Source organism: Triticum aestivum, chromosome 4D, assembly GCF_018294505.1.
Source record: "Triticum aestivum cultivar Chinese Spring chromosome 4D, IWGSC CS RefSeq v2.1, whole genome shotgun sequence".
Classification (NCBI taxonomy): domain Eukaryota; kingdom Viridiplantae; phylum Streptophyta; class Magnoliopsida; order Poales; family Poaceae; genus Triticum; species Triticum aestivum.
This window is the reverse complement of record NC_057805.1, coordinates 55,842,942-55,855,856: the sequence shown is the minus strand read 5'-3', so window position 1 is coordinate 55,855,856 and position 12,915 is coordinate 55,842,942. Positions and strand designations below refer to the sequence as shown.

At 39.7% G+C, this 12,915-nt stretch overlaps 2 protein-coding genes across 8 annotated transcripts; one reads left to right on the top strand and one right to left on the bottom strand.

Moving 5' to 3' along the window:
• The first annotated feature begins 363 nt into the window (after positions 1-363).
• Positions 364-6,010, top strand: LOC123096174 (dehydrogenase/reductase SDR family member 7). 3 transcript variants are annotated; one of them, XM_044517811.1, is made up of 12 exons: positions 364-610; positions 765-820; positions 915-948; positions 1,918-2,016; positions 2,121-2,269; positions 2,371-2,409; positions 2,490-2,582; positions 2,657-2,755; positions 3,027-3,128; positions 3,592-3,675; positions 4,065-4,130; positions 5,615-6,010. In XM_044517811.1, exons 1-12 carry the CDS (start codon positions 535-537, stop codon positions 5,699-5,701), a joined length of 984 nt encoding a protein of 327 aa, XP_044373746.1. In that variant the 5' UTR covers positions 364-534; the 3' UTR covers positions 5,702-6,010. The 3 variants fall into 3 exon arrangements, with proteins under 3 accessions (XP_044373746.1, XP_044373745.1, XP_044373747.1); XM_044517810.1 differs by having other exon boundaries at positions 765-948; XM_044517812.1 differs by lacking the exons at positions 364-610; positions 765-820; positions 915-948 and adding an exon at positions 1,139-1,206.
• A 141-nt stretch (positions 6,011-6,151) lies between these two features.
• On the bottom strand, positions 6,152-12,206 carry LOC123096173 (uncharacterized). 5 transcript variants are annotated; one of them, XR_006446490.1, is made up of 11 exons: positions 11,771-12,206; positions 10,829-10,889; positions 10,354-10,402; positions 9,810-9,864; positions 9,326-9,413; positions 8,481-8,599; positions 7,614-7,739; positions 7,377-7,462; positions 7,141-7,295; positions 6,815-6,957; positions 6,152-6,553 (listed from the first exon to the last, which is right to left on the bottom strand). XR_006446490.1 is itself a non-coding variant. In XM_044517809.1 (10 exons), exons 1-10 carry the CDS (start codon positions 12,119-12,121, stop codon positions 6,494-6,496), a joined length of 1,158 nt encoding a protein of 385 aa, XP_044373744.1. In that variant the 5' UTR covers positions 12,122-12,204; the 3' UTR covers positions 6,152-6,493. The 5 variants fall into 5 exon arrangements, 1 of the variants encoding a protein (XP_044373744.1); XR_006446488.1 differs by having other exon boundaries at positions 7,377-7,470; positions 11,771-12,205; XR_006446491.1 differs by having other exon boundaries at positions 7,377-7,414; positions 11,771-12,205.
• Positions 12,207-12,915: the final 709 nt, after the last annotated feature.

The window sequence follows — 12,915 nt, the reverse complement described above, 5'->3', positions numbered from 1 at the left end:
CCATTTCTGAAAATTCAGGTGCTCACCCGTTGTTGTAGTGCAGGTTGATTCAAACGAAAGGCAGGGGCCTCTTTGCAAAATGCCGCCCGCTGACCGGCTCGCGTCCACTTGCCGCTCTGTGATTGGTCAGGACCAAATTTGCACATTTGATGCAAGTTCTGGGACTGGATATGGTCAATTTGCAAGTTCTAGGACCAAACCATCACTTTGTGAGTAAGTTGTAGGACTCCCAGTGCTTTTAACTTTTTATTGACCAAACCATCATATTGTGAGCAAGCTGTAGGACTCCCAACGCTTTTAACTCTTTATTGATATGCCAACCATTGTCAGGCCCACGCTGTATCTTTGCGGCTGCAGCCGACCCATAACCACTTCCGCAACAGACCCACGCCACTGCAGGCAAGCCAAACAAAGCACAACCTGAAATTCTCCGCCCAGCGACTCACACGGTCACAGTCCCTCGCGCTCACATCACATCAAAACAGCGAGAGAACGCGCCGCCACCACGGACCACGCACCGCTCGACAGCCGAGAATGCTCCTCCTCTTCGCGCTCCTCGCCGGCGCCGCCGCCGCCGCCTTCCTCGTCTTCAAGTTCGCCACCGCCGATGGTAAGCAGCGTCGCGTCTCCATTCCCTCCCCCCTTCCGCCCACCGATCGAACCTAGGCCTATTCCACTCAAGTATCCCCCATCGTGCTTCGTTCCCCCCTCTATTCTTCTCTGCTGGCCGCGGGCTAATCGCTCTCGTTCTTGGCTGGGCGCAGGGGATTTCACCCTCTTGTCGTGCGGCCGGCCGCGGCGGGACAAAGTGGACGGCAAGGTGGTGTTGTTTGCTGCTCCCTTTCCTATCATCTCATTGGATTCGTTATCTGAATTCCGTATGCTTGCGTTTTCCTTTCTTTGGTGCCCTTCAGGTTGTATGGATTACGGGGGCGAGCCGTGGGATTGGTGAGTTTACTTCTCCATCTCTTGAATTGGGTGAATTTCATCGCAAGAAAAAGAAGAAGAGGGAATTTGGTCATAGTAAACTGGGTGTCATATGATTTCTTCGGTGCCAACCCTTTTGTTGTGGTTGTGATTTATGACTGTGGAGTTGTTGAACTTGATCTTTGTTTTAACCCTATTGCTAAACTTTAGGTGTATTGCTTCGGTTAGGGTGACGGTCACAAAATAAACAATTGCGCCCGATGATGAGATCATGCTATGGTACATATGCTTTTTTAGTATTAATGCTGTATAGATTGCATATTCTCTAGTTATAGACAGAGGAAGAATCGAGAGAACTTACTTTCTGTGCTAGTTTATTAGTGGATAGTGATTTTCACCATTGGACAGTGGTTAGAAGATTGCTTTTTATATCCCTGACCTGGCCTTGTTTCCAGTTTTATCGGCCATGCTCATGCTTGTTTCGATGGGAACCTTATATTTGGAAAACCTTGTAATACAACTATCTTGCTCTGAGAACTTTGGTGTGCATATCTGTAGATCTGTAATGACATTGGTCAATGGTCAATTGGTCATAGAGGGGGTGTCTGCATCATAACTGATATTGTAAATATGCTAATCAGCGACCGGTAATACGGAAAGGGAATTATAGATTTTGTGATGACCTGCTAAGCCGCTTAATGTAAGCAAAATTGCACTTCTCAAAGCTGATTGTATGATTTTTTAAGACAGATGGAGGTGTTACACGTTGTTCATTAGTGAAAGGTATTTGTAGGTTTAGTGTCTGCCTTATGTTTCTTGCAGTGTAGTTTTAAATGGTTAGTTCACGTAGAACCTATTCATGGACCACTTTCAGTTTTGATAATTGGATATATGTTATTTACATGTCATCCTTTTGCTAAATTTCATGATATGTTTGCTAAATTTAGCATATTGTTCCATGATAACCAGAATGATTTCTTGTAATGCCAGGGGAGGTTCTTTCGATGCAGTTTGCGAGTTTAGGAGCAAAGCTCATACTATCTGCACGTAACAAGGAGGAGCTTGAGAGAGTGAAACGTAACATCATCAGTAAGTTTGAAAAACTCATGTTGTCTTCTAGTAGGGTAGTGGAAATCTGAGTTCTGGACCAAGTTTTAATTTCATGTTTTTTCTGTTCTCTTTATTCTTCAAAGGCAAGCATCCAGATAGCAAAGTTGAAGTGTTACCCATGGATTTATCATCTGATGAAGAATCTCTGAAAGAAGTTGTACATTCAGCGGAATCACTCTTTTCCAGTGCAGGCATTGACTATATGATGCACAATGCGGCCTTTGAGCGTCCAGTAAATATTATCATACACTTTCTATCAGCCTATATCCCTTTTAGTCTAGCTACACAACCACCACAAGTTTTTGCTTGCTAAATAAATCAATAAAATTGCAGAAAAGGGGGGCCCTGGAAGAAACTGAGGAAGGTCTTAAGGTATGTGAACCATCTTTTACTTTGTTCTTTATATCGTTATTGACAACGTAACTTCCTGCTAATTATTTCTTGTTACACAGGCTACTTTTCATGTCAATGTCTTTGGAACAATTACTTTGACTCGCCTTCTTGCACCTTTCATGTTGGATAGAGGGATGGGTCATTTTGTTGTGGTATGTCTGTAATGGAACTTATTGTCAACATGATTTCTATTAGGTTATTATTGTAGCTAACTCGCTATTCACAGATGAGTAGTGCAGCTGGAAAGGTGCCCACACCTGGCCAGGCTCTTTACTCTGCTTCCAAACATGCTCTCAATGGCTACTTTGCTTCTCTGCGCTCTGAGGTATTAATTATCATACCTTTAGCTCATTAAGCTTGCAACATAATACATTCTGGGTATGCTAAATTTATATGCATATGAATTATCCACTTCTGTTATCGACAAGTATTCATAGACAATCTTTCTTCTGTTATCAAGAGCATTGACTGTATTTTCTGTTCAAATGGAATTTCGTGGTTAGATGGTTCTCTGTAGATATTTAGTTGTTTTCCTGTATGTTTTGTTTGTTTTTTCGCGACTATGTTGCTCAAGCTATATATCTTCCATGCTGCAGTTATGTACGAAAGGCATTAAGGTCACTGTTGTCTGTCCTGGACCTATTGAAACACCAGTATCTTCTGGTGCAACTTCTTCATCACAAAGGCATTCATCCGAGGTTATGCTTTGTTTATTAGACTTCTCTTTATTTTTTCAAACAAACAGAAGTAGTTTGCTAGACAAAGTCACACAAAGACCTCACCTCAGCTAAGCATAGTTTGCAGTGCTTATCTCCAAATCTTATGTGATAATGAAGCTATGTAAAATTCTATTAGCTACCATCTTTTGTGTTTCATAGTATTAAAGTTAGATAAATTCTTTTATCCAGACATTCATCCCACATGTGTTAGAACAAGCCCAATAATTGCAACTGCTGAATCGAACGAGGTTATCATAATCCAGCAGTGTTCTAAAATGCATGTTGTTTGTGTCTAGACTTGCTTGAATGGTTTTTTGTTGTACATACATTTATCACATTCTGCTCATGTCCTAACATCTTGTACTTGCTTAACTGTTGAAAGTTGGTTCTCAGTCTCTAATCGTTGTTTCTTATATTTACTCATTCTTGTTAACCTATGCAGAAACGTGTTTCAGTGGAAAGATGTGCTGAACTGACAATAATTGCCGCAACTCATGGACTAAAAGAAGCATGGATATCATATCAGGTATATTTCATTCTGAACATTACTGCTTGGACATGCTCACATATTATATATTATGCTAGAAACTTACCACCATATCTGACTCATTTACACAATATAAGCTTTCCCTAATGGATCCTTGAAACTTTGTGCCCACGTTTTTTCTGAGCAAAAACATCAGTTAGCTAGTGCATGTACTAATATAAAAGCTTCTATGATATAATAATGTGTTAAGTACAATCACTATGTTGTAGTAACCTACGGGTTTGTAGCTTGTATCACTATGTTACACTATTGGTTCAAGTATCTATGACATGAAGTTTCTGTTTTATGTCTGGCACTCTGCATAGTGTATTTTTCATTCTACATTTATGTTACATATTGCATCTGAATTTTAGTGACCTCCTTTGCAGCCTGTGCTGGCTGTTATGTACGTAGTGCAATACATGCCAACAATTGGATGCTGGCTTATGGACAAGGTAATTTTTTCTAGTTTGATGTTTTTCTTTTCCTTATCTACTGGTGAACTGTCTTTGCATCCTCCAGTCAGAACAAACTTGTCACAGGTAGAAATCGTGTGGACAAACTTGATCAGTGTATTTAGCTTTAAAGCACTTTCATGATGTCACACTTATATAACTTAAAAATAGAAAAGATTTTTTTTCATACCGCAACTACAGTCAGCCCATTTGGAACAATGATAGAAAAAATGCAAAAACGTGGAAAATTCATGAATTAGAGCGGCATGGCTCAGAGTCTCACACATCCTGTACAGATTGAAAACACGTGAATAGAGAAGAGAAGCCAGTTGGAATATAGGATAGGTATAACATGGAAACTTGTGGGTGGAAGAATCACTTGAAAGGAAACATGAGGGTATGTTTCCTTTGATTTCGAAGTGGAAATTTTCCGTGTTTTGAACAAGTTGATTTCCTCCAAAATGTGTACGAAAGATTTTTGGGAGCCGTTCCTTTGTTATGTATCATTTGAGTTCATTTTTTCTTTGTTCGAAGTGGGGCCTTAGATTTCACCCTCAGCCTTCAAACTGGTAAATCTAAGGATGTCTGACCCTAAGCTCTGGAAGCCCTTTTTTTGAGGAATTTTTCTTTGAGAATAGGAAGCTTCTTTTTCATCCATGAGATGCAGCAAGGGTTTTTTATGATGTGCAGTGGTTTTGAAGGAATTTAAGATTCTGGCAAGTGGCAACTTTAGAAATACTCTGAGATAAAAGGGAAAATTGCCACAAATGTTTTTTTTTTGGAAACTGGGAATTTGAAGAAAATAAATTTACAAATAGAGGCGTACAATGACTGCAACAATAAGGCTAAATAGAGTGTTTCCACGCACTTAAAAAACATTTTGGTTTTCTTACAAATGTGTATAAATCATTTGAGTTTTGCTATATTATCTTATTTGTTCAGAATACTATTAATTTTTTTCCTTCCAAGTTTCTGCTGTTATTGCCATTTCTTAAAATTCTCTAATTCTTTAGTAAAATTTCAAGAATATTTCGTATTTTATAAATTAAATTCCCCGTGCTTCTCTTTGTTAAATTTTGTAATAATATTTTAGGTTTTTGCGATTTGTTCCTCGTCTCTTGCAGTTTCTTCTATGTTTTCTGACTTTTTCTCTAAACAATTTTGTCATTCTAAATTTCCTTAGTTTGTCAAGGTTTATTTGTTGAATATACTGACTGGGTTGTGCTTTGCTTTGCATTCATGGTAGTTCAAGAGTTGAGAAATAAATAAGTAGGTTCAGTGGCGTGGTTAGAACTTGTTGGTGAAGCTGATGCGTCTAGGGGACTGAAATCTGAGAAGTAAAAAACGTAGTCCTATTGTGCAATTTTGAGGACCGCAGTAAAAAAAATTGAAACAATTTTTTAACAGCTATTTTATTCTGTCAACTACTAGACCTTGCATTGTCAATATAATCTGATGGTAATTTGTTTTTACTTTTTACCCAGGTTGGTGCAAAGCGAGTGGATGCCGCTGCAAAGAAAGGAAACGCCTACAGTTGGAATCTCCTCTTCGGTGGCAAAAAGTCGGCTTGACGATGAAGTTGCTCATTACGCCTACAGTTGGAATCTCATTGAGGTTCTGAAATAGTCATACACATCTATCTATAGAGATTATGAACCTTGTTACCCTTTTTCATCTTTATGTGCGAAATGACCAACGGGAAGCAAGCACTCCTTGTAATGTCACCTAGTCAGTGAGTTGAAGTATTTTAGAACTCAAGCACTCCTTGTAATGTCACCTAGTCAGTGAGTTGAAGTATTTTAGAACTCGGATACAAGTCAGCATTCCAGCTTCGCATTTCCAAAAAGAATAAATCATGCAAGATGGATGACTATTTTATCTGTTGTGTTTCCTGTGTAAATCTTTTTAATGTGCTACTATCTGGGTGCTTTCATGTTCCGATTGTTGTGCCGGCAGAATAAGTGGTTGATGTATAAACGGACCTTGATTCTTCAACAAAATGCAGCTGCTATTAACCGTAATATAAGAAAGTTCAGGCCTCAGGCCGCTTATGAACACCTTACAAGTTACAACATAGAAATCTGTTTGATGCTTTCAGGGATGATGTGCACCAGGATTACAATGTTCGCCACGGCGCAGTTGCATATGTTGTGCAACGCAACAAAGACATTGCCTATTCAAGACAACGACAACCCCTATAACCAGATTTTGGAAAAAAGTATTGGAAGTACTTGTAACTTCCACCTTCAGGCCTTACGACAGACATTTCCTTCGACCTTGAACAAGACATACAACATAACTTCAGACTTCAGTCTGCCATTCTACAGAACATTTGAACTAGTGTGCATCACTCAGATCGCGCTCTAGTGTTTCCAACCGTTGAGAAAGCCATCTGGTGTGTAAGGCTCCAAGAATCCAATGAACTGCAAATCATATGCCAAGGAATAGTCAAATAACTGATTAACTAGAAACATGGCAAAGCTGGAGCACACATAATAAGATCTAGAAATCTTTTACATCTCATGGTCTTCTATCGAGTACGTCATTTCTCATCTTGGGATCCAAAATTGTATGTAACATCACAATGCCTACTCTACACTATAAATTCATTATAAAAATCAAATGTGTCATGTGCCTTCGTCCAAACTACTACATGGTTTCCAAATTCAAGTTAAATTTGTTACCATTTTGATTTTCTTATCCGGGCTCGCCCTGCAGGGTCCAGGCACTAATATTTTGTAACCCTGTCACAGGTGCCTTGCCCTTCTCGAGTCCAATCTCAAAGAGCCATTTGGGAAAGCTTTCCCTCGGGCTAGTTTTCTTATATCTGATTTGTACACAAGACAGGGAAGGCAAACAATGAGTAATTTCTTTAGAAAAACAAGGATTGCCAATGTTGCTCGAGTGATAAAAACAATAATAGAAGAACTATCATGCGGGTTGAGGTCTATCACTTTTTACATTAGAGCCCACCACAATCAACAAAAGAACAAGAAACTAATAGATGTACCTTCAAACCATCATGAGACCATCGGGCACCATAACCTTCATGCACACGAATTTCAAAAACAGGCCTATTGGGCTGTGTCAGATGAATATTTATCCAACAGCCTTCACGTAACAAACGGTCAATGACTTCGGACGAAATTTGATTCTTCTTTGGATCTGTAGATAAATAGTTTTAACTAAATATACCATAATGTGAGTCTTCTACTTGATGATTGTTAAGCAGGAACACATCTTTACCACTTCCATGGAGGCAGCCCCACCACCCATCCCTACTCCTGTGAACATGTTTGGCCAATGCCCTTGCAGCATCAGTTAAAGAACAACTTTTCACCTCCAGTACAATGCAACACCATCAATCTTAGTTACAAGAGAAATTTCACAAGGTGGAAGCTTGGTAATATTCAAAAACAGCAAAATGTTTGGATGGGACAGCATTCAATAGAACTGAGAGGTAGTTGCTAAAGCTGAACTTACAGTTGGTTTGTGTAGTTTCATACAAGATGAAATCAACATGGATTTTGGAGGAGGCAGTCCATCTGGAACTGTTCCTGATGTGTTTGCCAGACCAAGGAGTCTACCTAATCCATCGTAACCCAATCCCTAGAAAATAACAAGAGGTAAGTTCACGAAGCACAGAACCAGCTACAAGTGCCCATATATGATTATTCAACTTAAAGCAACTAACGGATCTAAAAACGTTACTCCCTCATCCCACATATAAAAGGCCCCCTCGAAATCTGAGCTTAACTCCACGAATTTGACTTATTAAATATGAGTCATATACAACAGATATTATTATACCATTGGAAACCCTTTGAATACAAATCCAATGTCATAATTTTTATGCCATGTATAATATTTTCTAGTCAAAGTTGAGCTCAAATTTTGATGTGGCCTTTTACATGTTGACGGAGGGAGTATTTATGAATTATGATAACCAGAACATGAATCAATACAAATATTACTGGTTAAAAGATGACCCATTAAGATTTAAATAACGTTCAGTAAAACTCCAAGCTACAAAGCTTGCAATTGACATGCAAAGGCCAAAGGGGTAAGCGAGCTGGCTGTTTTGAGTGCATAAATAGTGACACTTAGTGTTATTCAATGTGTATTTACAAAATACCCCCTCCGTCCCATAAGGTAAGACATTTTTTGACACTAGTGTAGTGTCAAAATACGTCTTACATTATGGAACGGAGGGAGTACATACATAATGAATTTAGATATATCAGCCTTGTATGCCCCATAAAAGATGTCACTATAAATATGATTATAAATGATATGGTAACATTACAAACAGAAGAAATGCGGAATGAAATGTTAAAGTGTGTCACTCACAGCAAGAAGCTCGGTCATGGTTATGTAAGGTTGAATTTGCGGCTTTGAGACAGATATTGCCAAGACTCCATAAGAGTTCTCCTTTTCCTCCGTGTAGAATTTTCTATAAACTTTGACACCTGTATATGCAGATAATTTAATCGATTGTCCAGGGGTCCTTTACAGCTGCATATAGAACCTTTTATATCAAAAAGATAATAATACTAGTGACAAAGAACATTATGTGATATCAACATGGGTATGGACTTGAGATGCTTCAGAAATGTGTACCCATCGACAATATCACAAGAGCTCAGTTGTGTTTTTTGTGGTACAATAAAGTCTGAAGATTAAAGAGGTGGCATGCCTAGCATGCACCCTTCGAGCTGAATTAAATTGTTATCTAAAGCGCCTGCCAAACCAAGAACAATCAGCGCATCATGGATTCACAGCAAGCTGTCAAGGGTCCAGCAAGCTTTATAAGAAATATGTACCAAGGTAGTACAGCTCTATATAGAAGTTACATTTACAGTGATATTACTGTCAACAACGGCCTACACATGTTCCTATTACGGACTATATTGCAAATTTTGAACTTGAGAACTGGTTCGCGTTTATGCTCAAACTCCAGTCAAGGACCTATATATATTCTGTTATGTACCGGTCATTAATTTATGAACAAGCATTGTAAGAAAGCCAGGGCATGACAACTGTCAAAATAGTTATGCACCATAATAAGTAAAGAATTAGGTTCTTGAAGGATTAACTCATGGGTGACCAAAGGTGCAGACTTCATGAAAATTAATCCAGTTATGGAACATAGCACAAGCAACACTGCAATGATACGATCGTAAGAAACAAAGTACCTTCTTCAATTGATGAAATACCAGGAAGGACATTTGAGATCGTCTCTGTTTGCAGCATCTCAGAGAATGAACTGTACTTTCTAACTGCCTGAAAATAAATAAGCAATGGATTTACTACAACTCTAGAATAAAAGGTATATATGTGCAGGTCAAGAAGGATTATTTGCCCAGTTATGTATCATGAGTCATAAAATATAAGCACATATTTTAAACAGAATCAATTGTGGAATTTTTCTATTCGGTGCTTTATGTGAATTGACAGAAAATCCATAAAGATCAAATAACTTCAGCAATCAAATAAGTTTTATGCACCAACCAGTAGAACCAAAAATCCGAACTGATGGAGAAGGTTGGGGAATCCATATATACTTCAACAAATACAAGTTTTTTTTCTTAAAGAAGGAAAACTACTAATTTGAAGATAACAGTACAAATATATAAATATTATATCCAAAAAAGCTAGTTACATAGCAAAGAAAATTACCTCAACCTCAAGCAAGAGGCATTTATTGAAGAGCAACAAAGAACCTTGTGTAATCCTGCAACAAAATGACAAAAGAAACATGATTACATGAATAGCATGCACGTTGACTATGAAAATAATGTGTAGCCATAAGAAAGCAAGCAGAAGTGTTCACAGAGTCGATAAGCTTGGGCGATAACTTTTTACTGAAACAACAATGTAAGGCTTCCAAGTAGTAGGCCTACACCTTACTGAATAATCCTTTTAGCGAATTTCAGAGTGCATATTGGAATGGATACATTTAAGAATTTAATATATGCTACTTGAGTCCATAAATTATTGCAACTGTGCTGTATCCTCAAACTGTGAACTGAGAATGAGATACAGAAGACCCTGAAATAGAGCAACCCGAATATACGCTAACAGAACTATAATTGTTGCCATTTTTTCATAATGTAACTCTGATAGGTGTTCCTAGTTGATAGACATTAAGGCTGTGATTGTTCCACCATATATCTCAACTTATAGTTTCAGTCTTCAAAAATTTAAAACCAGCTCTGCGTACCTGTTGTAATTACCAGCTGCTAACCTCCCTTCAACGTTCTTGGATCCAGCTACAGAAGTACATGGTTCAAGTTAGAAAATGTGGTTGGCAAAAAAGGTTAAAAAAATGCAGGTTATAAACTTCCTCGAAATACATCAATTAGTGCCTTCAGCTTTATACTGAGCCGTTAAAACTGATCAAATGAAATTATTCATTTGAAGAATTAAATGCAGATCCTCGATGGTGTATATTGCACACCAGAGAAAAATAACAAATACATCAAAAAAAAGTAATATATTGATATACATATAACTACTCCCTCCGTCCGAAAAAGCTTGTCCCTCAAATGAATGTATCTAGCACCAAGTTAGTGCTAGATACATCCATTTGAGGAACAAGCTTGGGACAAGCTTTTTCGGACGGAGGGAGTACAAGGAAAGGGAATATGAATGTCAATTAGATGTTAAATGAATCAAGAAAAAGATTCTGGAATTACCACTGAGTTGAGTGAAGTATGGTTCTTGAACATGTAGCACAAACTCCACTGCATCATAAATCTAGTGAATACAGATAACAATAAGCTATAGTCAAACAAATTGCGTTAAAGGGTAACACTAGCTAATGTGTTTTAACATTTCAAATAACTCAGTAAAAAAATTACACATGTACATGTGATTACACTACTAACTTTCAAGAAAACACAAGAAACAAGAAAGATGGTTCAACAAAGCAACTTTTGTACACCCAGTTTGTTTTTGCATAGCTAAGAAAAATGCATAGGTTCTCTTGAATCCGCCTGACCACATAATATATCAATCTGTACATGCATTGTTTAATAAATGCCAAAACAAATATTGGCCCGGGTGTAGTAGTTCCGTAGAGCCCATTGTAGTTTCCGCTGCAAGGTATCCATATTGCAGCAAATAGGGAATTTTGCAATACTTTCTTTTCACTAAATTTAGTACTCTGTCGAGGAACGCTGCCCCCAAAGAGACACTCCTGGATATATACAAGTATCGTTATAGTGCTCATGCTCATCCTTTATGATCATACTTTATATCACAAGTCCCAAAAGTCTAAACACTGCCGCAAATACAATTATACCCCGAAATTGATTGACAACAGCTTCAGCCATGATTCTGACTTCCTAGCTAGAAGATGATTATTGCCCTGTAAATGTTTTCCTTTTCCTCCAGTCTCATCGTCTGATAACAAACGCGCACCTATTCAGCAAGAATTCAAGGAAAAAAAGTAGCGTGCTATGACAAAATAGCGCAGCCCTTAAATCTGATATACCAAAGCTACATCGCACTATAGCCTGATTTCATTTAGTGAGACATTGCGCTTAGAACGCTATAGCGTGCTATTTTTTTCAGCCGAATTCAAGCAAAGCCGATTAAAGAGGGAAAGAGGAAGAAAGCAAATCCGAGAAAGCTACCCGCTTTAACTCGCCGCCCTTCTCGCGCAGGACCGCCTCCCACTCCCCCTCCCTCCTACGCGAATCATTCTCCTCGGCAGGAGTTCCTACCGCCCCCGCTACCACTGGGGGTCTCGGGATCCGCCCTTCCTCGGCGCACGCCGCAAGCTCCGTGGCCAGCTTATCGCACAGGTCGTCTTCGAGGAGGCGGGAGCAATAGGAGAGGGACAGAGGGAGGGCCGGGTCCGGGGCGGCGACGTGGGAGGAGAGGACGAAGCGGAGTAGCTCGCCGACGGCGGACGAGAGGGCGACGGCGCCAACGCCCGGCGACGCCGGCTGCGGCGGCGAGGAGATGTGGTCGGTGGTCGCCATCTGGTGTGCTGAAGTGGCCGGATTCGTACCCAGCCCACAGTAGTGGGGGGCTAAGGGACGTGGAGTTTGTGCACTCGAGCACATATGCTCTCTGTATGTGAGCCAATGAGTATGGCATCGGGATCTGGTCCTTCCCATTTTTTATGCATAATACGGCGGCATTTTTAATCACCAGTTCGCATCTATACGTATGCACTGTTTCGAACAGTGGGACAGCATCGGGACGGACGTTATCCGTCCGCTGGGCTGATCGCCACTTCCGTCAGTGCGTCGCTAGCTGAGCCGTGGCCCGTGGCTAGGTCGTCCTGTAGAATGCTGGTCCGTGGAACAGGAAACACCGAGCCGTGGCTAGGCCGTCCTGTAGAATCCTGTAGAACTTTTGTTCTCTGTTTCTCTGACCAGAACCGAGCCATGGAGGTTGCGATTCATAACTACTGGTCATGGGTGACTGACGGGAAACACCGTCTTGAGTTGTAGGGATCAAATGCAGAGTCCAGTGGTGCAAAAACCATACATAGTGCATTGTGCGCGAGCGTGGAGAAGTTGGCTTGAAGCTTCAAACACTCGTTCAAGGCATCCCTCTTGGTTTTCCAGACATTTTTTTTGTGCAAAAAAATCTGGACGTATTGTGTCAACATGGATCACCGTTGGTGAATTGCATACTGGAGCATAATTGAAATCAGGAGAAACCAAAACCTTGGTCTGAATGTGTACATAATCTAGCTAAATGTCTACATGAGCATGTACGTTTACATGAGGTTGAGCTTTTGTGTTGGAACAAAAATTCCTGTGAA